The sequence below is a fragment of the Salvelinus alpinus genome, chromosome 30 (genome assembly GCF_045679555.1).
Source record: "Salvelinus alpinus chromosome 30, SLU_Salpinus.1, whole genome shotgun sequence".
NCBI classification, from domain to species: Eukaryota; Metazoa; Chordata; class Actinopteri; order Salmoniformes; family Salmonidae; genus Salvelinus; species Salvelinus alpinus.
Window position 1 is genome coordinate 5,309,611 of NC_092115.1, and position 26,304 is coordinate 5,335,914.

Below are 26,304 nucleotides of genomic sequence, written 5' to 3' on the forward strand. Positions count from 1 at the left end.
CACTACTTTTGACTAGAGCTCTATGGACCCCTGGTTTAAAGTAGTGCACTACTTTTGACTAGAGCTCTATGGACCCCTGGTTTAAAGTAGTGCACTACTTTTGACTAGAGCTCTATGGACCCCTGGTTTAAAGTAGTGCACTACTTTTGACTAGAGCTCTATGGACCCCTGGTTTAAAGTAGTGCACTGCATAGTGAAAATGGTTAGGACACACCTTCTCCCTGACCTGATAATATCATAACTTACTGTAACTTTACATTGACCAGAGAATGTGCCCCCGGACTGCTATAGGCATTTATACTAAGTACAGGTACTGAATTCATAAAACAAAGAAATCAGATGTTGACAATCAGAGAAATCAACTCATCAAATCTGGGTTTATTTTCAAAGTGTAAGAGAACAACGCTAAATGTGCATAATACGGTCATTTTGTGTTTCTAAATGTTTTAAATTGTGCAACTAGTCACGCTACAGTATATACAGACGTGGTGTCTCTCTCTCCGACGGCAGCTGGATGATGGGCTAGTGATACTGTATAACAGTAAATCTAGTCGGACTCACGCTGCTAGGTGTGAACAGACGATGAAACAGCCTGTTCAGACTGCTTGTCAAAATCAAAAAAAAAAAGGTTGGATTTTTACTTCCAAAATTGACTTGGGAGCCTTGCTATCTAACAAAACAGCCCCCAAGACTTTGGTATAACCTGTATCAAATGAAGAATGGTGACTCCGGTTACCTTTTACAGTGTAAATATCAATCAACACAACTAGACATCCATTTTAAAAAACAATCAACAGGAGAATATATGGAGAACAACACATTTTATGCAGAGAATCGTCTTCTTCTCTCTTAAAATCCAGTAAGGTTAAACAACAAAAAACACTTACAAACGTAACATAAAGTAAAAGTGGAATAAAGTTATAATTATTATAGAATCCCCTCCCCCCTGTCTGTCTAAATAGCAACAATGTTTTCCCCTGTGAAAAATATACTCGTTCATAGTAGCAGATAGAGAAGTCAAGTTTAACATGATTATTATTTTTTACATGAAGTCGGGGATAAATGAAAAACGTAACGTAGTTCAACGATTCAACAGGATCAGATTAGCGTCCATTGTGTCATTACAGTAACGGACATGTTACGATCCCTCCCTCTTCCCATCGGCCATGGGATATTACACATCAATACATATCACAGGCCGTGAATTCGTGTGTGTGTGTGTGTGTGACAGTGTGCAATGCATGAGTGTGTATGTCACTATGTATGCATGGTGTGCGTGTGTGTGTGTGTAACAGTCCGTCCTTACGAGTGTGGCCCAGCCTCTAGCTTCCAGTCCCTCTGGCTCTGCGTGTCGGCGTCTCCCTGGATGCTGCCCGGGGCGGCGGCGGCCGGGGACAGCGTTCTGCGCTGGCTGTGCATCGTGTTCCAGTGGCGCTTCAGGTCGGACGCTTTGATGAACGCCTTTTCACAGGAGCCGCAGTTGAAGGGCCTCTCCCCTCGGTGCTGCCGCTCGTGGTCTCGCAGGTGGGACTTGTGCTTGAAGGCCTTTTCACACATCTGGCATCCGAAGGGTCTCTCGTTGCTGTGGACCCTCTCGTGACGCTTTAAGTCGGGGCCTCGTATGAACGCCTTGCCACAGACCAGGCAGCGGTGCGGCTTAAAGCCCGTGTGGATCTTCAGGTGCTCTTTGAGGTGGGCCTGGGTGGTAAAGGTTTTGGGGCACACCTCGCAAGCGAACGGACGGTGGGCCAGGTGGGACTTGTCTTTCTTGGGGCCGTCTCCGCCCGGTTTCATTCCCGGGTGGATGCCGTCAGAGCGGTGGCCGTACAGCAGGTAGTCAAGCTTCATATCGCTGGAGGAGGAGGAAGAGGAGGTCCAGCCGTGGGCGCCGTGGGGGTCTTTAGACATGTTCCCGCCGAAGTGAGGAGGGACCCCGTGAGGCCCTCCGGAGCCCATGGCTTCCATCCCTCCATCGTAGAAGCTGTTCTTCCTCACCTCCTCCATGGCCAGCTCTTTGAGGATCGCATCCTGGGCCCTCATACCGTCCCCTGGCGCCTGGTTCTCACGACTCAGCTTCATATTGGGCTCACGCTTCTGTGAACACAGGTTGTCGAGGAAGGCGATCCCCAGGACCTGTCCGGAGGACATCATGAGGTTGATGTCCTTTTTGCGGACGGCGAGCCTGGCGGTGTACATGTAATTGAGGACCTCCTCGAAGATGTCGGAACGGATGAAGTCGAGCTCCACGATGGAGTTGTCCACATCGTTCTGTTTTTTAAACAGCTTCTTGAAGTAGATGCTGCAGGCGGCCAGGACACAGCGGTGAGCTCTGAACTCAACGTTTTCCACCACAACCACAACGTCACAGTGGTCCCCTTCCATCCTCTGTTGGTTCAACATCTTCAAGAAGCTGGTCTTGTGGTCGTAGTCGATGTATTTCAGGAATTCACCCATGATTGCAGGTTTATTTTGGGGGGATATTTATCTGTTGAAAAAAAAGTCAAAAGTGTTCAAAGGGTCAATTAAAAAGGTGTCTGATTGTTTTTTTTACAATAAACTGGGCAGGTGTGTCGTTTCGAGATTTAAAGCCCCCAGCTGCTGTGTCAACAATAGCAGAGTGCTGCTAATTAATGTCGCTTAGTTAAGCACACCGCAGACAATCTCATCGGTCTCTGTCGAAAACAAAAAAATATATATTGTCACACCAAAAAGCAAACTCCTGACTAGGTCCGGCTGTCGCTCCTTGTAATTTTAATCGCCAGTTGAAGTGAACGGTGACAATCCACAGCTGAGCTTCGAGACAATAACAGAATGCGGTCACACTGCCAAGTCAGTCAAGCAGAAATCCCATGGAAAAATACACGACGAAGTTGTCGATAAATGCAGATATCGACAATAAGAAATGATGCCACTAACAAATGGCTTACAGTGATGTTTCACATCCAGAGGTGAAAAATGGTATTTCTGCGACTAAGGGATTACAAACGCCCTTGCTGTGCCAGTTGTTTCTGCTGATACTGCTAACCTTACAATGTTTCACATTTCAGTGCGCCCAGCCATTTTGCTCAGCAAGCCTCCATTTGAAGGTTTTCCGTAACTTTTATCCACTTTAGAACACAAAATAGAACATTTCACATTGGTCGACGTGTCGATTAAACGTGTAAATATACGATTTTCCCCTTCGTGAATAACAAATTGTCGAGAGAAAAAAAGCTATAGGCGAAACACGAATCCTTTCTGGTGTTGTCACGCAAGGCTGCAGTCGACGACGCAGGGGCCACTGCTAGATGGGATACAGTTTATGTCAAATTGACGTCAAAAGTAAAACATTATTCAATTTTAGCTAACCGTAACCCTAACACTTTTCCTAACATTAACCTAATTCTCCTAACCCGGTACGTTAATTCTCCTAAACTGCTGGGTAAATTCTCCTAACCTGTTACGAAAATTTCTGACATAAACTGTATCCCGTCTAGACAAAAACCCAACGACAGGAGCCTTGCCTTGTCTTTCCTCCTCTTGTTGTGGTCGTCAGCGCTCAGAGTGGGTGATGCTAGTGTTGCTGCCATCTATAGGACTGGAGATGAATTACAGCAGGACAGGCAGCCTCTAGTCTACTGTACTATAGCATATTACCCTAATATGACCTAATAACCCACCCCCAGAAAGGCCAATAACCCACCCCCAGAAAGACCAATAACCCACCGCCAGAAAGGCCAATAACCCACCGCCAGAAAGGCCAATAACCCACCCCCAGAAAGGCCAATAACCCACCCCCAGAAAGACCAATAACCCACCCCCAGAAAGGCCAATAACCCACCCCCACAAAGGCCAATAACCCACCCCCAGAAAAGCCAATAACCCACCGTCAGAAAGACCAATAACCCACCCCCAGAAAGACCAATAACCCACCGCCAGAAAGGCCAATAACCCACCCCCAGAAAAGCCAATAACCCACCGTCAGAAAGACCAATAACCCACCGCCAGAAAGGCCAATAACCCACCACCAGAAAAGCCAATAACCCACCCCCAGAAAAGCCAATAACCCACCCCCAGAAAGACCAATAACCCACCCCCAGAAAGACCAATAACCCACCGCCAGAAAGACCAATAACCCACCACCAGAAAGGCCAATAACCCACCCCCAGAAAGACCAATAACCCACCCCCAGAAAGGCCAATAACCCACCGCCAGAAAGACCAATAACCCACCACCAGAAAGGCCAATAACCCACCACCAGAAAGGCCAATAACCCACCGTCAGAAAGGCCAATAACCCACCACCAGAAAGACCAATAACCCACCGCCAGAAAGGCCAATAACCCACCACCAGAAAAGCCAATAACCCACCCCCAGAAAAGCCAATAACCCACCCCCAGAAAGACCAATAACCCACCGCCAGAAAGACCAATAACCCACCCCCAGAAAAGCCAATAACCCACCCCCAGAAAGACCAATAACCCACCGCCAGAAAGACCAATAACCCACCCCCAGAAAGACCAATAACCCACCGCCAGAAAGGCCAATAACCCACCCCCAGAAAAGCCAATAACCCACCCCCAGAAAGACCAATAACCCACCGCCAGAAAGGCCAATAACCCACCACCAGAAAAGCCAATAACCCACCCCCAGAAAAGCCAATAACCCACCCCCAGAAAGACCAATAACCCACCGCCAGAAAGACCAATAACCCACCACCAGAAAGGCCAATAACCCACCCCCAGAAAGACCAATAACCCACCCCCAGAAAGGCCAATAACCCACCGCCAGAAAGACCAATAACCCACCACCAGAAAGGCCAATAACCCACCACCAGAAAGGCCAATAACCCACCCCCAGAAAGACCAATAACCCACCCCCAGAAAGGCCAATAACCCACCGCCAGAAAGACCAATAACCCACCCCCAGAAAGGCCAATAACCCACCGCCAGAAAGACCAATAACCCACCACCAGAAAGGCCAATAACCCACCACCAGAAAGGCCAATAACCCACCGTCAGAAAGGCCAATAACCCACCCCCAGAAAGGCCAATAACCCACCCCCAGAAAGGCCAATACCCCACCGCCAGAAAGGCCAATAACCCACCCCCAGAAAGGCCAATACCCCACCGCCAGAAAGGATTAAAAAACGGTAAACTTTCAAGTATCTTCTTATTTAGGATACTATGTGGCTTGGGCTCACTGATATACTCCCATAAAAACCTAGATGGCACTGCCAGGGCCTGAGGTTTAAGCATCAGCTATCTGAGCAGCTTACCGATCGCTGCAGCTGTACATAGCCCATCTGTAAATAGCCCATCCAATCTACCTACCTCATCCCCATATTGTTTTATTTACTTTTTTGCTCTTTTGCACACCAGTATCACTACTTACACATCATCATCTGCTCATCTATCACTCCAGTGTTAATCTGCTAAATTGTAATTACTTCGCTACTATGGCCTATTTATTGCCTTACCTCCTCACTTCATTTGCACACACTGTATATAAACTTTTTCTATTGTGTTATTGACTATACGTCTGTTTATGTTTAACTCTGTGTTGTTGTTTTTGTCGCACTGCTTTGCTTCATCTTGGCCAGGTCTCTGTTGTAAATGAGAACTTGTTCTCAATTGGCCTACCTGGTTAAATAAAGGTTAAATATTTTTTTTTTTTTTTTAAAGTAGTTAAGAGTGTTGGGCCAGTAACCGAATCCCTGAGCCGGCAAGGTAGAAAAATCTGCCGTTCTGCCCTTGAGCAAGGCAGTTAACTCCCAACAACTACTACTACCCGGGCGCCAATGACGTGGACGCCGTTAAAGGTAGTCCCCCCCCGCACCTCTCTGACTCAGAGGGGTTAAGGGGGGTACCTAGCAACTGACTAGGTACCCCCCTAGGTACCCCCTTCCCCAAGCCATAAATTTAAAAAATAAGACTAAATAGTTAAATAGTAAATCAAACATTAACTTATTCCACATGTTGTGTTACAGCCGGAATTCAAAATGGATAAAATATTAATAAAAATTCTCACCCATCTACACACAATACCCCATAAAGACAAAGTGAAAACATGTTTTTAGACATTTTTTTTTTGCAAATGTAGAGTAAAAAAAATGTCTGGCTTCTTCACCAGCAGGAACATCAGAGGTTGCTGAGGAGTATTTTTGTCTGTAAAGCCCTTTTGTGGGGAAAAACTCATTCTGATTGGTTGGGCCTGGCTCCCCAGTGAGAGGTACACCCACCTACGGCTGCACTCCTGTCCAGTCATGTTAAATCCATAGATTAGGACCTAATGCATTTATTGACATTGACTGATTTCCTTATATGAACTGTAACCTCAGCAACATCTTTGAAATTGTTGCGTTTATAGTTTTCAGTATAGTTGTATTCCTTTTTTTTTTTTTTTTAAATAAACATTTAACAAACTCCCTAGTCTTTTCTGATGACACGCATACCCATAACATGATGCAGCCACCACAACGCTTATAAAAAAATTGAAGAGTGGTACTCAGTATTGACATTTCATTGCCACATTTTTCCCCCAGAATTACTTAAGTGCCTTGTTGCAAACAGGATGCATGTTTAGGAATACGTTTTATTCTGTACAAGCTTCCTTCTTTCCACTGTATCATTTAGGTTCGTATTGTGGAGTAACTATAATGTTGTTGATCCATCCTCAGTTCTCATATCACAGCCATTAACCTCTGTAACTGTTTTTAAAATCACCATTGGTCTCATGGTGAAATCCCTGAGTAGTTTCCTTCCTCTTCGGCAACTGAGTTGAATACTTATCCACTCAGGACATTTGAGCTTTATATTTTTTATTCATAATTTAAAAAAATGTCTACAAACAAAATTCCACTTAGATATTATGGGGTATTGTGTGTAGACCAGTGACACAAAATATAATTTATTTATGTATTTTGAATTCAGGCTGTAACACAACAAAATGTGGAAAAAGTAAAGGGGTGTGAATACTTTCTGAAGGCCCTGTAGCTGGACTCTCCTCATTGACCCTTTTTGCACCAACTCCTTTGACTCATCACATACGCTGCTGCAACTGTTTATCAAACATCCTATTTCCTAGTCACCTCACACCCTCGTTACCTCACACCCCTGCACATGGGTACCCCATGTACATTGGTTTCAGGAAGTCTTCAGAGCCCTGGATTTCCCCCCCACATTTTTGTTGTTGTATATATATTTCTATTTTTTGGGAAGGTAAGCATTTCACTGTTAGTCTACACCTGTTGTTTATGAAGCATTTCACTGTTAGTCTACACCTGTTGTTTACCAAGCATTTCACTGTTAGTCTACACCTGTTGTTTATGAAGCATTTTACTGTTAGTCTACACCTGTTGTTTATGAAGCATTTCACTGTTAGTCTACACCTGTTGTTTATGAAGCATTTCACTGTTAGTCTACACCTGTTATTTATGAAGCATTTTACTGTTAGTCTACACCTGTTGTTTATGAAGCATTTCACTGTTAGTCTACACCTGTTGTTTATGAAGCATTTCACTGTTAGTCTACACCTGTTGTTTATGAAGCATTTCACTGTTAGTCCACACCTGTTGTTTATGAAGCATTTCACTGTTAGTCTACACCTGTTGTTTACCAAGCATTTCACTGTTAGTCTACACCTGTTGTTTATGAAGCATTTCACTGTTAGTCTACACCTGTTGTTTACCAAGCATTTCACTGTTAGTCTACACCTGTTGTTTATGAAGCATTTCACTGTTAGTCTACACCTGTTGTTTATGAAGCATTTCACTGTTAGTCTACACCTGTTGTTTATGAAGCATTTCACTGTTAGTCTACACCTGTTGTTTATGAAGCATTTCACTGTTAGTCTACACCTGTTGTTTACCAAGCATTTCACTGTTAGTCTACACCTGTTGTTTACCAAGCATTTCACTGTTAGTCTACACCTGTTGTTTACCAAGCATTTCACTGTTAGTCTACACCTGTTGTTTATGAAGCATTTCACTGTTAGTCTACACCTGTTGTTTATGAAGCATTTCACTGTTAGTCTACACCTGTTGTTTACCAAGCATTTCACTGTTAGTCTACACCTGTTGTTTATGAAGCATTTCACTGTTAGTCTACACCTGTTGTTTATGAAGCATGTGACAAATACAATTTGATAAAACATTTTTCTGAATAAGCATTTAATCAATCCAGCATGTGGCAAACATTGGACAATGCTCAGTGTCTGAGTACCATTTCTGCATTATATGTTATTAACCTACGATTTTGGATAGTAAATTAATGTACTGAAATGATATTTTGTTTTTCTCCCAGAAGCATATGATCAACATATTTTACAAGAGGTGTGTAGTTCATTACATCCACTGAAGACAGACACGAGCTTCAGAACAATATAATCAATATTTTATTCAAAAAAAGAGAAGGAAAAAAATCACAATAATATGCATTTGCTACTTTGTATTATTTCACGTTCTGTTGCTGCTGGAACATCATGATTGGTTGTAGCTATATATATATATTGATGATACTGGCTCTGGGGTGAAGTTTATCTTAGGTACAGATCTAGGATCAGCTTAGATCAGCTTTTGGGGACCGAGTGGCGCAGCGGTCTAAGGCACTGCATCGCAGTGTTGGGAGGCGTCACTACAGACCCGGGTTCGATCCCGGGTCTGTATCACAACCGGCTGTAAATCGGGAGTCCCAGCGTCGTCCGGGTTTGAGAGGAAGGTTTGGCTAGGGGGGTAGGCCGTCATTGTAAATAATATATATTTTTTCTTAAATTGACTTGCTTAAGTACAATAAAGTTTCAATTCAAAATTAGATCTCCTTCCCTAATCTCAACCTGAGCCATAGTAGGGAAAATGCAAAACTGATCCAAGATCAGTGTCTAGGAGCAACTTTACACCAATGATACTGGTAAGAACAGAACTATTACAGCTGCTGAGACATTCACCTGATTGACTTGACAGATCAAATACTTGTCTTTGGATGTGTCACAAATAGAACCCTATCCCCTTTATAGTGCATCCCATATGGCTCTGGTCTAAAGTAGTGCACTATATATAGGGGATAGGGTGCTATTTCAGACCAAAATATGTTTCCTCTGGACAGAGCAGTCCTGTTAGTTTGAGTCCTGGGCCTTTCAGTCAGTCACACACAGCATTGTGGGAACTGTAGTCCAGCCATTAATTAATACAGAGGAGAATGTATACCATTTGTGTCCGTTTTGCAGATAGATCACAACAATACAAGTCTGTGAAACCCCCCCATCGAGACAGTGTTTTTAAAACAGACTGTCACCGTTTCAAAATATAGCCTGGGTGCCAGTCGGATTGTGCCATCATGCCATCTCCATGTCGCTCAATGGGTGATAAAGAGTTGGCACGAGGACAAACCCGATCTGGGACACAGAGCACAAACACGATCTGGGACACAGGCTATTTGAAATATGCTGCAATGTTTGAATAAAGAATACTGACAAAATGTTCAGACAAAATACAAAACAACATGAATAAAAATAATTTGTTGCTGAATATAGACGATATAATCTGCCTTTTGTTTGCAGTTGCTGTTGCCCAGGACAACACGTATAAATGTACAGGGCTTTGTCGTAAAAGTTGATTTAAATGTATTTCTATCCGAGACGATGGGAGTGGAGTGAGGCGGCATTGAGGTCTACCATCTACTAAGTCATTAGAATAATATTGTTGTGTGCTCTAATATGTCACATAAAGCCTACAGCAGTTGAACTTTTTTTTCTTCTCGGAGTGACGGATTTTCATTTCATAAATAAAATAAAACAACACTGACCCCCCCCCCCAAAAAAAGACTGTTTATAATATAATCTTAAATAGATAGCAAGGCGGTGAATGGAATCAACCGTTTTGCATGTTTTAGAGCTCAGCGAGAGTTCAAGTGATAAAATAACCTGTTTGTTTATTATCTCACAGTAAATCTTGATAATTATTATTATTTTATAATAATTGCGTCATTCTGCTCATGCAAATATACATTATTATTTTTTTTATAACGACGGATGGGACTGACGATAGGCATAAATCTTAACTACCTCATTTTGACTTTTAATCTCCCATTGACATCACGATTTAGGCAGTGAAACCAAATTAAGCACATGGAACTCAGATTAGGATCGGGACCATAGAGAACGCCGAGCATAGAATTAGAATCTATTATGCCATCATTGACTTGAACGGGGAAGCCCGCTCTATAGATTGTATTTCTATAGAGCAGACTGTCAGAAGAACAATAGGCTGGCTGTCTCTACCGTAGTTTTTAACAGGCCCAGCAGGCAGCACAGTAATGTGATGAAGTCCATCATGACGTTGGGAGTTGAATGCTTGAGGGGAGTCCTTCCACCATGGGATTTAAACTCTGTCCTGAGCTTTACTCCTAAAAGAGAATGAACGTTGGTTAGTGAAATTCCACTCGTTTGGAACAGCACAAGGAAACAGCTATGGAGGCAGATGTCGTCAGTCATGTAAATGACAGTCAAAACATAACACAGAGCAGGATATTGGAATTGCAAGGCATACACAGATCATTTTAGGTCCAGTTTCCTGGACATAGAATAAGCCTTAATCCTGGACTAAAAACATTCTCTGTATCTCTGAAAGCCCTTTGTGGATCCAGGACTAAATGAAATATTTGTCTGAGAAGCGTCACACTAACAGAGAGTAACAACAAGGAGAGTAGCACGCACAGAGCTGAGGACAAGGCCATGGAGTTGACAGTCTCACCATTGGTCATGCACGGCAGACACGCACAGCTGTAGCAGACACACACACAGGAGCACATAGCTGCACACACACACACACCTGCAGTGCTGTAGCATGTGGGTTATAGTTTAACTCAGAATAAATAACGTCTGGAAAAACCTAGAGGACTTAAAGTAATGTAGGTTAAAGGTCATCATCAAATCTTAAACCTTTACAGTCGTAGCCATAAATATATGGGTTGAAAGTGGCGGATTTGGGCACTGATAAACACCTACATCGGAACGCGGTGGCCGTACAGTAATATGCCATACGTGAGGTCAGAGTTCAGGCTCTGCGCTTCACAGCTCTGTGTGTGTTTTGACTGACAACCGTTCTGAAGTTGAGCACCTCGCGCAACAAAACAAAAAAAGTTCCTGATGTTTTTTATAACAAAACCCTGATCTGTACTTCTCCACAACTTTGTCCCTGACCTGTTTGGAGAGCTCCTTGGTCTTCATGGTGCTGCTTGCTTGGTGGTGTTGCAGACTCTGGGGCCTTTCAGAACAGGCGTATATATATATACTGAGATCATGTGACAGATCATGTGACACTTAAATCAAGTCCATCTGTGTGCAGTCTAACTAATTATGTGACTTCTGAAGGTAAATGCACCAGCTCTTATTTAGGGGGAAAGGGGGTGAATACATATACATGCACCACTTTTCAGTTTTTTATTAATCCCCCCCCCCCCCCCCAATTTCACTTCACCAATTTGGACTATTTTGTGTATGTCCTGTACATTAAATCCAAATAAAAATCCATTAAAATTACAGTTTGTAATGCAACAAAATAGGAAAAAAGGCCAAGGGGGATGAATACATTTGCAAGGCACTGTAATTGTGTGATGACGAGGATGCAGGGTTCTGTTCCAAACAAAACAACTAAGTGTGCTTGCTTCCTCAACGACTCAGCTAGGAGAGATAAAAAAAAAGCACCTTATAGTTGAAGACTCTTTCTTTGAGTCATAAAACTACATTGAAATGACTTAGAAACTGTGAACACTTTGGAGAGTCGTGTGTCCACTTGGAGACACCAGTTAGTCCTCTCACTCAAACCCTTGTAGTCATTTTTTGTTGTTTCATGTGTCACCTACACCACATTGTCCAGGAATATTCTTATGTTACTGAATGTATCACAGTATATTCAGATGTCGCTATTAATAAATGCTGTGAAAAGTACATTAAATGTAACATTCACATCAACAGTGTAATGTTTGGATTCAGTCTGGTCGGGTGAACTGTTGTGTCCTCACCTTTTGGTCGAATCATTTCCCCATAATCTCCAAACTGTTTTCGTTCATTTGGTACCATTGTTATACATTTGCTTTTATAGTTATTTTGTTAGAAACGTTTCAATTTGGCCCTATCCGTATAGGCCAATTCCCACAAGTGTAAAGGGTTTAAGTGGTGAACAACATGGACAGTATGTCCACTGAAAATGTTTTAAAATGACAAAGATGTTTAAATAAAAAGAAAAGATGTGGTTAAATCCTGAAACCAGAAGGAGAGACAGAGTCACTGAAAATGTTTTAAAATGACAAAGATGTTTAAATAAAAAGAAAAGATGTGGTTAAATCCTGAAACCAGAAGGAGAGACAGTCACAAATGTTTTAAAATTACAAAGATGTTTAAATAAAAAGAAAGATGTGGTTAAATCCTGAAACCAGAAGAGACAGAGTAACATGAAGGAGTGGGAAGGGCCAGAAAGCTTCTATTTCATCATACAAGCAACCAACCAATCAGAATCCACCAAAGAACAAAAAAAGAAAAACCTGACAGTAGAAGCTAGAATAGACATGCCAGAATACTGAAACACAACAAACAGTTTGCACACTGTGGAACGTTCAGATATAAACATATTACACAGAACATGCACGCATCTCTGACATGTAGAGTGAGGGATCATGCCAGCTCTATTCACTACATTTCTATCTGCAGCGTTCAACGAGTTGAACCCCTCTTGAACCCAACCTTTCGCGTGTGTTTTGCAGTTATGTTGACGTGGCAACCAGAGGGGCACGCCCAGAGCAGCACAACCCACTCCTCTGACCTAGATAGAACAGATTGGACCGACCTCTGTCTACAAACACATGACAGGAAGTAGTGAAATCTAGGCTACATCCCTGAGTTTTAGTCTCTCTATGACGGCAACACTTCCTCATTTTAGAAGCTTTGAAGAGGTTGGTCAATCACATGATTTAGTTTGGATGACTTTAGAGATCTGATTCAGATTGATAATAATTAGTAGGTTAATTAAATGTATCTATCGGACTGATATATTTGCAGAGCTACAGCTAGAACTACAGCTAGAACTACAGCTCTAGAACTACAGCGCTAGAACTACAGCTAGAACTACAGCTAGAACTACAGCGCTAGAACTACAGCTCTAGAACTACAGCTCTAGAACTACAGCGCTAGAACTACAGCTCTAGAACTACAGCGCTAGAACTACAGCTCTAGAACTACAGCTCTAGAACTACAGCTAGAACTACAGCGCTAGAACTACAGCGCTAGAACTACAGCTCTAGAACTACAGCTCTAGAACTACAGCTCTAGAACTACAGCTCTAGAACTACAGCGCTAGAACTACAGCTCTAGAACTACAGCTCTAGAACTACAGCTAGAACTACAGCGCTAGAACTACAGCTCTAGAACTACAGCTCTAGAACTACAGCGCTAGAACTACAGCTCTAGAACTACAGCTCTAGAACTACAGCGCTAGAACTACAGCTCTAGAACTACAGCTCTAGAACTACAGCTAGAACTACAGCGCTAGAACTACAGCTCTAGAACTACAGCTCTAGAACTACAGCTAGAACTACAGCGCTAGAACTACAGCTCTAGAACTACAGCGCTAGAACTACAGCTCTAGAACTACAGCGCTAGAACTACAGCGCTAGAACTACAGCGCTAGAACTACAGCGCTAGAACTACAGCTCTAGAACTACAGCTAGAACTACAGCGCTAGAACTACAGCTCTAGAACTACAGCGCTAGAACTACAGCTCTAGAACTACAGCGCTAGAACTACAGCTCTAGAACTACAGCGCTAGAACTACAGCGCTAGAACTACAGCTCTAGAACTACAGCTCTAGAACTACAGCGGAGGTTTGTGAGGATGTGTCCTACATCCTACATCTAGACATTAACTCTATGTATCTACTGTCCTCCCAGGACGGGTTTGCCACTTGCAGACAGGCAAATGCATTGGAATCGCTCAGCTAATGTATGCACACAGGACATCTGTTTCTGTTAGTAGCCTGTTAGTGTTTCAGAAGCAGGACTCAGTGCCAGTAGGGGGGGAGCAGACCTCAGTGCCAGTAGAGGGGGGGGAGCAGGCCTCAGTGCCAGTAGGGGGGGGGGGGGGAGCAGGCCTCAGCGCCAGTAGGGGGGGGGGGAGCAGGCCTCAGCGCCAGTAGGGGGGGGGGAGCAGGCCTCAGCGCCAGTAGGGGGGGGGGGGAGCAGGACTCAGCGCCAGTAGAGGGGGGGGAGCTGGCCTCAGTGCCAGTAGAGGGGGGGGAGCAGGCCTCAGTGCCAGTAGAGGGGGGGGAGCAGGCCTCAGTGCCAGTAGGGGGGGGGGGAGCAGGACTCAGCGCCAGTAGGGGGGGGGAGCAGGCCTCAGTGCCAGTAGGGGGGGGAGCAGGCCTCAGCGCCAGTAGAGGGGGGGGGAGCAGGCCTCAGCGCCAGTAGAGGGGGGGGGGGGAGCAGGCCTCAGCGCCAGTAGAGGGGGGGGGGGGGGGGGAGCAGGCATCAGCGCCAGTAGAGGGGGGGGGGGAGCAGGCCTCAGCGCCAGTAGGGGGGGGGGGAGCAGGCCTCAGCGCCAGTAGGGGGGGGGGGGGGGAGCAGGCCTCAGCGCCAGTAGGGGGGGGGGGGGGGAGCAGGCCTCAGCACCAGTAGGGGGGGGGAGCAGGCCTCAGCACCAGTAGGGGGGGGGAGCAGGCCTCAGCGCCAGTAGGGGGGGGGAGCAGGCCTCAGCGCCAGTAGAGGGGGGGAGCAGGCCTCAGCGCCAGTAGAGGGGGGGAGCAGACCTCAGCGCCAGTAGGGGGGTAGGGCTCAGCGCCAGTAGGGGGGGCAGGGCTCAGCGCCAGTAAGAGATGTGCTGATGATGATGATGGGGGGGAAGCAGGAGCATGCCGAGGAGAGATGGAGGAAGATGAGTGGACTAGCTTCCAAGCCCAGCTGACCACAACCGAACCAAACCACATACGGTGGTCTCCTTACCTGGGTCAGTCCTCTCCCTCAGGTGTGATCTCTGTCTCTTTATGAACCACTACTTTGGTCACTGACATGTCAGGGTGCTGCTCTTTGGCCTCCTTTATGGCCTGGGCCAGAGCCTGGGGGTGCAATACCATACCAATACCAGGAGAGGGAGACAGAGAGGGGGAAGGGAGGAGGGAGGGGAGGGAGTGACGGGAGGAGGTGGGGAGGAGGGAGGGAAGGTGGGGAGGAGAGAGGGGAGGAGGGACAGGAGGTGGGGAGGAGGGACGGGAGGGGGGGAGGAGGGAGGGGATGTGGGTGGGGAGGGGAGGTGGGACGGGAGGGAGTGATGGGAGGAGGTGGGGGTGCAATACCATACCAATACCAGAAGAGGGAGACAGAGAGGGGGAAGGGAAGGGAGGAGGGAGGGGAGGGACGGGAGGAGTTGGGGGGATGGGAGGAAGGAGGTGGGTTTGAAGGGACGGGAGGGAGGGGGGAGGAGGGATGGGAGGAAGGAGGTGGGGGGAGGAGGGATGGGAGGAAGGAGGTGGGGTGAGAGGGACGGGAGGGAGGGGGGAGGAGGGATGGGAGGAAGGAGGTGGGTTTGAAGGGACGGGAGGGAGGGGGGAGGAGGGACGGGAGGAAGGAGGTGGGGTGGGAGGGACGGGAGGGAGGGGGGAGGAGGGATGGGAGGAAGGAGGTGGGGTGGGAGGGACGGGAGGGAGGAGGGATGGGAGGAAGGAGGTGGGGTGGGAGGGACGGGAGGGAGGGGGGAGGAGGGATGGGAGGAAGGAGGTGGGGTGGGAGGAGGGACGGGAGGGAGTGGAGGTCAGTGAGTGTGTCTAGTAGGACTACTTGTTACAGGGTAACCTACTGGTTAGTAGTAGTCTACTACACTAGTTACATCAACCAGACAATTCAAGTGAGATAACATTACACAGTAAAAATACATCCATTATATTCAGTCATTATTGTCACTTTATAGGTGAGAGAGGATTGGGGAAGTTAATATCTTCTCCAGATTCATGATACATTTGTCATCCTCATCTGTATACGTTCAAAATAATCAAATGACAAGTCAAATATAAATTAAGACAAAGAAAGAAAGGTGATTAAGAAAGAGAGACAGTGACCTGATCATGGTCGAGATCTCCCGCGTCTCCTGTAATGACAATCCTCTTCTCTATCCTGGTCTCAGAGATGCCTCCTTTCACCGTCTGACAGCAGAACGGATTGATAGGAAGGAATAGAACGTCAGGAAGGAGACGGAAAAGCAGAACGGAGTGACAAAAGGTTATGAAGAAAAGCTGTTATTATGCTGATAACCAAGGACCTTAAACAGCATGAAGGACAACGAGAAATAGTGAAAGAGACTCAGCAACTCATTGAAGGAGTCACTGAAGTTCAATGGAAGTTTAGAATGTTTATAATGGGTTATGGTTAGAGACAGTGGTAATGGGTTTATAATGGGTTATGGTTAGAGACAGTGGTAATTGGTTTATAATGGGTTATGGTTAGAGACAGTGGTAATGGGTTTATAATGGGTTATGGTTAGAGACAGTGGTAATTGGTTTATAATGGGTTATGGTTAGAGACAGTGGTAATGGGTTTATAATGGGTTATGGTTAGAGACAGTGGTAATGGGTTTATAATGGGTTATGGTTAGAGACAGTGGTAATTGGTTTATAATGGGTTATGGTTAGAGACTCAGTGGTAATTGGTTTATAATGGGTTATGGTTAGAGACAGTGGTAATTGGTTTATAATGGGTTATGGTTAGAGACAGTGGTAATTGGTTTATAATGGGTTATGGTTAGAGACAGTGGTAATGGGTTTATAATGGGTTATGGTTAGAGACAGTGGTAATGGGTTTATAATGGGTTATGGTTAGAGACAGTGGTAATGGGTTTATAATGGGTTATGGTTAGAGACTCAGTGGTAATTGGTTTATAATGGGTTATGGTTAGAGACAGTGGTAATTGGTTTATAATGGGTTATGGTTAGAGACAGTGGTAATGGGTTTATAATGGGTTATGGTTAGAGACAGTGGTAATTGGTTTATAATGGGTTATGGTTAGAGACAGTGGTAATGGGTTTATAATGGGTTATGGTTAGAGACAGTGGTAATTGGTTTATAATGGGTTATGGTTAGAGACAGTGGTAATGGGTTTATAATGGGTTATGGTTAGAGACAGTGGTAATGGGTTTATAATGGGTTATGGTTAGAGACAGTGGTAATGGGTTTATAATGGGTTATGGTTAGAGACAGTGGTAATGGGTTTATAATGGGTTATGGTTAGAGACAGTGGTAATTGGTTTATAATGGGTTATGGTTAGAGACTCAGTGGTAATTGGTTTATAATGGGTTATGGTTAGAGACAGTGGTAATTGGTTTATAATGGGTTATGGTTAGAGACAGTGGTAATGGGTTTATAATGGGTTATGGTTAGAGACAGTGGTAATTGGTTTAAAATGGGTTATGGTTAGAGACTCAGTGGTAATTGGTTTATAATGGGTTATGGTTAGAGACAGTGGTAATGGGTTTATAATGGGTTATGGTTAGAGACAGTGGTAATTGGTTTATAATGGGTTATGGTTAGAGACAGTGGTAATTGGTTTATAATGGGTTATGGTTAGAGACAGTGGTAATGGGTTTATAATGGGTTATGGTTAGAGACAGTGGTAATGGGTTTATAATGGGTTATGGTTAGAGACAGTGGTAATTGGTTTATAATGGGTTATGGTTAGAGACAGTGGTAATTGGTTTATAATGGGTTATGGTTAGAGACAGTGGTAATGGGTTTATAATGGGTTATGGTTAGAGACAGTGGTAATGGGTTTATAATGGGTTATGGTTAGAGACAGTGGTAATTGGTTTATAATGGGTTATGGTTAGAGACAGTGGTAATGGGTTTATAATGGGTTATGGTTAGAGACAGTGGTAATTGGTTTATAATGGGTTATGGTTAGAGACAGTGGTAATTGGTTTATAATGGGTTATGGTTAGAGACAGTGGTAATTGGTTTATAATGGGTTATGGTTAGAGACAGTGGTAATTGGTTTATAATGGGTTATGGTTAGAGACAGTGGTAATTGGTTTATAATGGGTTATGGTTAGAGACAGTGGTAATTGGTTTATAATGGGTTATGGTTAGAGACAGTGGTAATTGGTTTATAATGGGTTATGGTTAGAGACAGTGGTAATGGGTTTATAATGGGTTATGGTTAGAGACAGTGGTAATGGGTTTATAATGGGTTATGGTTAGAGACAGTGGTAATTGGTTTATAATGGGTTATGGTTAGAGACAGTGGTAATGGGTTTATAATGGGTTATGGTTAGAGACAGTGGTAATTGGTTTATAATGGGTTATGGTTAGAGACAGTGGTAATTGGTTTATAATGGGTTATGGTTAGAGACAGTGGTAATGGGTTTATAATGGGTTATGGTTAGAGACAGTGGTAATGGGTTTATAATGGGTTATGGTTAGAGACAGTGGTAATTGGTTTATAATGGGTTATGGTTAGAGACAGTGGTAATGGGTTTATAATGGGTTATGGTTAGAGACAGTGGTAATGGGTTTATAATGGGTTATGGTTAGAGACAGTGGTAATGGGTTTATAATGGGTTATGGTTAGAGACAGTGGTAATGGGTTTATAATGGGTTATGGTTAGAGACAGTGGTAATTGGTTTATAATGGGTTATGGTTAGAGACAGTGGTAATGGGTTTATAATGGGTTATGGTTAGAGACAGTGGTAATTGGTTTATAATGGGTTATGGTTAGAGACAGTGGTAATTGGTTTATAATGGGTTATGGTTAGAGACTCAGTGGTAATGGGTTTATAATGGGTTATGGTTAGAGACAGTGGTAATTGGTTTATAATGGGTTATGGTTAGAGACAGTGGTAATGGGTTTATAATGGGTTATGGTTAGAGACAGTGGTAATTGGTTTATAATGGGTTATGGTTAGAGACAGTGGTAATTGGTTTATAATGGGTTATGGTTAGAGACTCAGTGGTAATGGGTTTATAATGGGTTATGGTTAGAGACAGTGGTAATTGGTTTATAATGGGTTATGGTTAGAGACTCAGTGGTAATGGGTTTATAATGGGTTATGGTTAGAGACAGTGGTAATTGGTTTATAATGGGTTATGGTTAGAGACAGTGGTAATTGGTTTATAATGGGTTATGGTTAGAGACAGTGGTAATTGGTTTATAATGGGTTATGGTTAGAGACAGTGGTAATTGGTTTATAATGGGTTATGGTTAGAGACAGTGGTAATTGGTTTATAATGGGTTATGGTTAGAGACAGTGGTAATTGGTTTATAATGGGTTATGGTTAGAGACTCAGTGGTAATTGGTTTATAATGGGTTATGGTTAGAGACAGTGGTAATTGGTTTATAATGGGTTATGGTTAGAGACAGTGGTAATTGGTTTATAATGGGTTATGGTTAGAGACAGTGGTAATTGGTTTATAATGGGTTATGGTTAGAGACAGTGGTAATTGGTTTATAATGGGTTATGGTTAGAGACAGTGGTAATTGGTTTATAATGGGTTATGGTTAGAGACAGTGGTAATTGGTTTATAATGGGTTATGGTTAGAGACAGTGGTAATTGGTTTATAATGGGTTATGGTTAGAGACAGTGGTAATTGGTTTATAATGGGTTATGGTTAGAGACAGTGGTAATTGGTTTATAATGGGTTATGGTTAGAGACAGTGGTAATTGGTTTATAATGGGTTATGGTTAGAGACAGTGGTAATTGGTTTATAATGGGTTATGGTTAGAGACAGTGGTAATGGGTTTATAATGGGTTATGGTTAGAGACAGTGGTAATTGGTTTATAATGGGTTATGGTTAGAGACAGTGGTAATTGGTTTATAATGGGTTATGGTTAGAGACAGTGGTAATGGGTTTATAATGGGTTATGGTTAGAGACAGTGGTAATGGGTTTATAATGGGTTATGGTTAGAGACAGTGGTAATGGGTTTATAATGGGTTATGGTTAGAGACAGTGGTAATGGGTTTATAATGGGTTATGGTTAGAGACTCAGAGGTCAAAAAGGGTCAGCTGATGAAATGACCCCTGACCTTAGTGATGTGCGTGGTCGTGGTGGTGCTGGTAGTTTCCGAGGTGATGGTCTGTGCGCTCATCAGAACACCAGGTTCCACGTCGCCATCGTAGTCACCCTGTCAGAAGTCACGTGACAAACTCAAGATGAGTGGAAAGGAAAGGGAGGGACTACCTGAACCAGGAAGAAGCTCTCACTGTTGCTTTCCCTTTCTCTTCTTCTTCTTACGGCGCTGCCCTAATGAACGCACCTCTGAAGACTCGTACGTGATGGTTTTCGTCTCCGTGTGGACTACAGGTACCTCCTTGGTGGTCGACTCCTCTGCTGGCACAGCCTCGGGTTTCTGGGAGATACCGGGAACAGAGGGAGAAGACATGAGAAGGACAGAGGAAGACAGGACGGCAGAACCCTCAACATTAATGGCTCTTCTGAATAGTATCAATACATGACAGTTCCATCTGCCATTTAGGAACCTGTGTGTGTGTGTGTGTGTGTGTGTGTGTGTGTGTGTGTGTGTGTGTAATAAGGACCTACACATGCTGGAATGGAGAACCTGAACAGAGAACAACAACATGAGCTAAAGCAAATGGACGTGTCCTTGTCTTCTAGACCCTGCGAAGTGGACGTGTCCTTGTCTTCTAGACCCTGTGAAGTGGACGTGTCCTTGTCTTCTAGACCCTGTGAAGTGGACGTGTCCTTGTCTTCTAGACCCTGTGAAGTGGACGTGTCCTTGTCTTCTAGACTCTGCGAAGTGGACGTGTCCTTGTCTTCTAGACCCTGTGAAGTGGACGTGTCCTTGTCTTCTAGACCCTGTGAAGTGGACGTGTCCTTGTGTTCTAGACCCTGTGAAGTGGACGTCTTCTAGACCCTGCGAAGTGGACGTGTCCTTGTCTTCTAGACCCTGCGAAGTGGACGTGTCCTTGTCTTCTAGACCCTGCGAAGTGGACGTGTCCTTGTCTTCTAGACCCTGTGAAGTGGACGTGTCCTTGTCTTCTAGACCCTGTGAAGTGGACGTGTCCTTGTCTTCTAGACCCTGCGAAGTGGACGTGTCCTTGTCTTCTAGACTCTGCGAAGTGGACGTGTCCTTGTCTTCTAGACCCTGTGAAGTGGACGTGTCCTTGTCTTCTAGACCCTGTGAAGTGGACGTGTCCTTGTCTTCTAGACTCTGCGAAGTGGACGTGTCCTTGTCTTCTAGACTCTGCGAAGTGGACGTGTCCTTGTCTTCTAGACTCTGCGAAGTGGACGTGTCCTTGTCTTCTAGACCCTGTGAAGTGGACGTGTCCTTGTCTTCTAGACCCTGTGAAGTGGACGTGTCCTTGTCTTCTAGACTCTGCGAAGTGGACGTGTCCTTGTCTTCTAGACCCTGTGAAGTGGACGTGTCCTTGTCTTCTAGACCCTGTGAAGTGGACGTGTCCTTGTCTTCTAGACCCTGTGAAGTGGACGTGTCCTTGTCTTCTAGACCCTGTGAAGTGGACGTGTCCTTGTCTTCTAGACTCTGCGAAGTGGACGTGTCCTTGTCTTCTAGACCCTGTGAAGTGGACGTGTCCTTGTCTTCTAGACCCTGTGAAGTGGACGTGTCCTTGTCTTCTAGACCCTGCGAAGTGGACGTGTCCTTGTCTTCTAGACCCTGTGAAGTGGACGTGTCCTTGTCTTCTAGACTCTGCGAAGTGGACGTGTCCTTGTCTTCTAGACCCTGTGAAGTGGACGTGTCCTTGTCTTCTAGACCCTGTGAAGTGGACGTGTCCTTGTCTTCTAGACCCTGTGAAGTGGACGTGTCCTTGTCTTCTAGACCCTGTGAAGTGGACGTGTCCTTGTCTTCTAGACCCTGTGAAGTGGACGTGTCCTTGTCTTCTAGACCCTGTGAAGTGGACGTGTCCTTGTCTTCTAGACCCTGTGAAGTGGACGTGTCCTTGTCTTCTAGACTCTGCGAAGTGGACGTGTCCTTGTCTTCTAGACCCTGCGAAGTGGACGTGTCCTTGTCTTCTAGACCCTGTGAAGTGGACGTCTTCTAGACCCTGCGAAGTGGACGTGTCCTTGTCTTCTAGACCCTGCGAAGTGGACGTGTCCTTGTCTTCTAGACCCTGTGAAGTGGACGTGTCCTTGTCTTCTAGACCCTGTGAAGTGGACGTGTCCTTGTCTTCTAGACTCTGCGAAGTGGACGTGTCCTTGTCTTCTAGACCCTGTGAAGTGGACGTGTCCTTGTCTTCTAGACCCTGTGAAGTGGACGTGTCCTTGTCTTCTAGACCCTGTGAAGTGGACGTGTCCTTGTCTTCTAGACCCTGCGAAGTGGACGTGTCCTTGTCTTCTAGACCCTGTGAAGTGGACGTCTTCTAGACCCTGCGAAGTGGACGTGTCCTTGTCTTCTAGACCCTGCGAAGTGGACGTGTCCTTGTCTTCTAGACCCTGCGAAGTGGACGTGTCCTTGTCTTCTAGACCCTGCGAAGTGGACGTGTCCTTGTCTTCTAGACTCTGCGAAGTGGACGTGTCCTTGTCTTCTAGACTCTGCGAAGTGGACGTGTCCTTGTCTTCTAGACCCTGCGAAGTGGACGTGTCCTTGTCTTCTAGACTCTGCGAAGTGGACGTGTCCTTGTCTTCTAGACTCTGCGAAGTGGACGTGTCCTTGTCTTCTAGACCCTGTGAAGTGGACGTGTCCTTGTCTTCTAGACCCTGTGAAGTGGACGTGTCCTTGTCTTCTAGACCCTGTGAAGTGGACGTGTCCTTGTCTTCTAGACCCTGTGAAGTGGACGTGTCCTTGTCTTCTAGACTCTGCGAAGTGGACGTGTCCTTGTCTTCTAGACTCTGCGAAGTGGACGTGTCCTTGTCTTCTAGACTCTGCGAAGTGGACGTGTCCTTGTCTTCTAGACCCTGTGAAGTGGACGTGTCCTTGTCTTCTAGACCCTGTGAAGTGGACGTGTCCTTGTCTTCTAGACCCTGTGAAGTGGACGTGTCCTTGTCTTCTAGACCCTGTGAAGTGGACGTGTCCTTGTCTTCTAGACGCTGTGAAGTGGACGTGTCCTTGTCTTCTAGACGCTGTGAAGTGGACGTGTCCTTGTCTTCTAGACGCTGTGAAGTGGACGTCTTCTAGACCCTGTGAAGTGGACGTGTCCTTGTCTTCTAGACCCTGTGAAGTGGACGTGTCCTTGTCTTCTAGACCCTGTGAAGTGGACGTGTCCTTGTCTTCTAGACCCTGTGAAGTGGACGTGTCCTTGTCTTCTAGACCCTGTGAAGTGGACGTGTCCTTGTCTTCTAGACCCTGTGAAGTGGACGTGTCCTTGTCTTCTAGACCCTGTGAAGTGGACGTGTCCTTGTCTTCTAGACCCTGTGAAGTGGACGTGTCCTTGTCTTCTAGACCCTGTGAAGTGGACGTGTCCTTGTCTTCTAGACGCTGTGAAGTGGACGTGTCCTTGTCTTCTAGACGCTGTGAAGTGGACGTCTTCTAGACCCTGTGAAGTGGACGTGTCCTTGTCTTCTAGACCCTGTGAAGTGGACGTGTCCTTGTCTTCTAGACCCTGTGAAGTGGACGTGTCCTTGTCTTCTAGACCCTGTGAAGTGGACGTGTCCTTGTCTTCTAGACTCTGCGAAGTGGACGTGTCCTTGTCTTCTAGACTCTGCGAAGTGGACGTGTCCTTGTCTTCTAGACCCTGTGAAGTGGACGTGTCCTTGTCTTCTAGACCCTGTGAAGTGGACGTCTTCTAGACCCTGTGAAGTGGACGTGTCCTTGTCTTCTAGACCCTGCGAAGTGGACGTGTCCTTGTCTTCTAGACTCTGCGAAGTGGACGTGTCCTTGTCTTCTAGACCCTGTGAAGTGGACGTGTCCTTGTCTTCTAGACCCTGTGAAGTGGACGTCTTCTAGACCCTGTGAAGTGGACGTGTCCTTGTCTTCTAGACTCTGCGAAGTGGACGTGTCCTTGTCTTCTAGACTCTGCGAAGTGGACGTGTCCTTGTCTTCTAGACCCTGTGAAGTGGACGTGTCCTTGTCTTCTAGACCCTGTGAAGTGGACGTGTCCTTGTCTTCTAGACCCTGTGAAGTGGACGTGTCCTTGTCTTCTAGACCCTGCGAAGTGTACGTGTCCTTGTCTTCTAGACCCTGCGAAGTGGACGTGTCCTTGTCTTCTAGACCCTGCGAAGTGGACGTGTCCTTGTCTTCTAGACCCTGCGAAATGGACGTGTCCTTGTCTTCTAGACCCTGTGAAGTGGACGTGTCCTTGTCTTCTAGACCCTGTGAAGTGGACGTGTCCTTGTCTTCTAGACCCTGTGAAGTGGACGTGTCCTTGTCTTCTAGACTCTGCGAAGTGGACGTGTCCTTGTCTTCTAGACCCTGTGAAGTGGACGTGTCCTTGTCTTCTAGACCCTGTGAAGTGGACGTGTCCTTGTCTTCTAGACTCTGCGAAGTGGACGTGTCCTTGTCTTCTAGACCCTGTGAAGTGGACGTGTCCTTGTCTTCTAGACCCTGCGAAGTGGACGTGTCCTTGTCTTTTTTAACTTCCTTCATCCACATCTTTCTTGTCAGTACCTCCACAGTCAGTTCTGGTTCTGGCACTGCATATGTAATGACAGCTGGTTCTGGTTAAAACTCTACAGTCAGTTCTGGCTGGTTCTCAGCAGTCATTACTGGTTCTAGATCAGCGTCTACAGTGAGTGGTTCTGTGTTTATTCAGTGACTACTGGCTCTACTTGTGGTTCTGCAGAATCAGTAGGGCAGAGGCTCACCGTCAGTCCTGTAGACTGTGCTGTCTCAGCAGCCTCCTGTCTCCCTCCGGTCTCCTCTTCCTCCTCTTCTTCAGCCGGGCTCTGTCAGGGACAAGAGTGACGTCATATTACTTGACCTGTGGTAGAATCACAGTAGCTGACCTTATAGTAAAAATACAGGCTTACACAAGCATTTACAGAGAGACAGACACAACACAAAGGTAGTCTATTGACAGACCAGTTTACAGTTACAGTACCACATTAGTGTCCTGTTCCAGTTTCGTAATATTTAACAGTGCCTCCAGCGAATTTAAAAACGGACTAAATAATGTTGTTTGTAAATCCGACACAACATGACTGCTGTGAGACTGACGCTTCCATGACGACCAGAGCAGTGGTCACCTTGGTTACAGAGGAGGGGACCCATCCCAGTGAAGACTGACGGCGAGGCAAGGAGAGAGAAGGAGAGAGAAGGAGAGTCAAATCTAACACAGAGAAGAATTCAGGAGGATGCAACATTACTGAACGTTGCAGACAGGAAGGGGAAAGGGTCTGATACAACATAGACCCATACAATGTTTCTGGTGGCAAAGTGAGAGAAGCTGCAGAGAATGTCAGGATACTAAGTAACGATGTCACTGCCAATGACCAATGACACAGCTGGAGGAAATACAATGGTGCTGAGCAGCAAAACAGTCATAACAAAAGCTTTTTAGCTGCCCACCCGAGGGGCTGGTAGCTGCCCACCCGAGGGGCTGGTAGCTGCCCACCCGAGGAGCTGGTAGCTGCCCACCCGAGGGGCTGGTAGCTGCCCACCCGAGGGGCTGGTAGCTGCCCACCCGAGGGGCTGGTAGCTGCCCACCCGAGGGGCTGGTAGCTGCCCACCCGAGGGGCTGGTAGCTGCCCACCCGAGGGGCTGGTAGCTGCCCACCCGAGGGGCTGGTAGCTGCCCACCCGAGGGGCTGGTAGCTGCCCACCCGAGGGGCTGGTAGCTGCCCACCCGAGGGGCTGGTAGCTGCCCACCCGAGGGGCTGGTAGCTGCCCACCCGAGGGGCTGGTAGCTGCCCACCCGAGGGGCTGGTAGCTGCCCACCCGAGGAGCTGGTAGCTGCCCACCCGAGGGGCTGGTAGCTGCCCACCCGAGGGGCTGGTAGCTGCCCACCCGAGGGGCTGGTAGCTGCCCACCCGAGGGGCTGGTAGCTGCCCACCCGAGGGGCTGGTAGCTGCCCACCCGAGGAGCTGGTAGCTGCCCACCCGAGGGGCTGGTAGCTGCCCACCCGAGGGGCTGGTAGCTGCCCACCCGAGGGGCTGGTAGCTGCCCACCCGAGGGGCTGGTAGCTGCCCACCCGAGGGGCTGGTAGCTGCCCACCCGAGGGGCTGGTAGCTGCCCACCCGAGGAGCTGGTAGCTGCCCACCCGAGGAGCTGGTAGCTGCCCACCCGAGGAGCTGGTAGCTGCCCACCCGAGGAGCTGGTAGCTGCCCACCCGAGGAGCTGGTAGCTGCCCACCGAGGAGCTGGTAGCTGCCCACCCGAGGAGCTGGTAGCTGCCCACCCGAGGAGCTGGTAAGCTGCCCACCCGAGGAGCTGGTAGCTGCCCACCGAG

The 26,304-nt window shown here is 46.2% G+C and overlaps 2 protein-coding genes across 24 annotated transcripts in view; both read right to left on the reverse strand.

Annotated features, from left to right (window-relative positions):
- Positions 1–358: 358 nt before the first annotated feature.
- On the reverse strand, positions 359–3,452 carry LOC139560663 (zinc finger and BTB domain-containing protein 14-like). The gene is made up of 2 exons (XM_071377656.1): positions 2,706–3,452; positions 359–2,485 (listed from the first exon to the last, which is right to left on the reverse strand). Exon 2 carries the CDS (start codon positions 2,452–2,454, stop codon positions 1,303–1,305), a length of 1,152 nt encoding a protein of 383 aa, XP_071233757.1. The 5' UTR covers positions 2,455–2,485; positions 2,706–3,452; the 3' UTR covers positions 359–1,302.
- A 4,897-nt stretch (positions 3,453–8,349) lies between these two features.
- LOC139560246 (band 4.1-like protein 3) overlaps positions 8,350–26,304 on the reverse strand; it is a 113,154-nt gene continuing 95,199 nt past the window's right edge. For 18 of the 23 annotated variants that reach the window (XM_071376851.1, XM_071376841.1, XM_071376843.1 and 15 more), the window contains 7 exons: positions 25,105–25,140; positions 24,724–24,804; positions 20,264–20,356; positions 20,033–20,131; positions 16,072–16,155; positions 14,963–15,075; positions 8,350–10,378 (listed from right to left, as the gene is read on the reverse strand). In XM_071376851.1, coding sequence (XP_071232952.1) covers positions 14,968–15,075; positions 16,072–16,155; positions 20,033–20,131; positions 20,264–20,356; positions 24,724–24,804; positions 25,105–25,140 — 501 coding nt within the window. In that variant the 3' untranslated portion in view covers positions 8,350–10,378; positions 14,963–14,967. Of the gene's footprint in view, positions 10,379–14,962; positions 15,076–16,071; positions 16,156–20,032; positions 20,132–20,187; positions 20,357–24,723; positions 24,805–25,104; positions 25,141–26,304 lie in introns of all 23 variants that reach the window. The other 5 variants (XM_071376846.1, XM_071376862.1, XM_071376849.1 and 2 more) reach the window with 5 other exon arrangements.

Excerpts from the sequence above, each read along its gene's own strand:
- LOC139560663 (XM_071377656.1), bottom strand. The coding sequence starts at position 2,454 with ATGGGTGAATTCCTGAAATACATCGACTACGACCACAAGACCAGCTTC.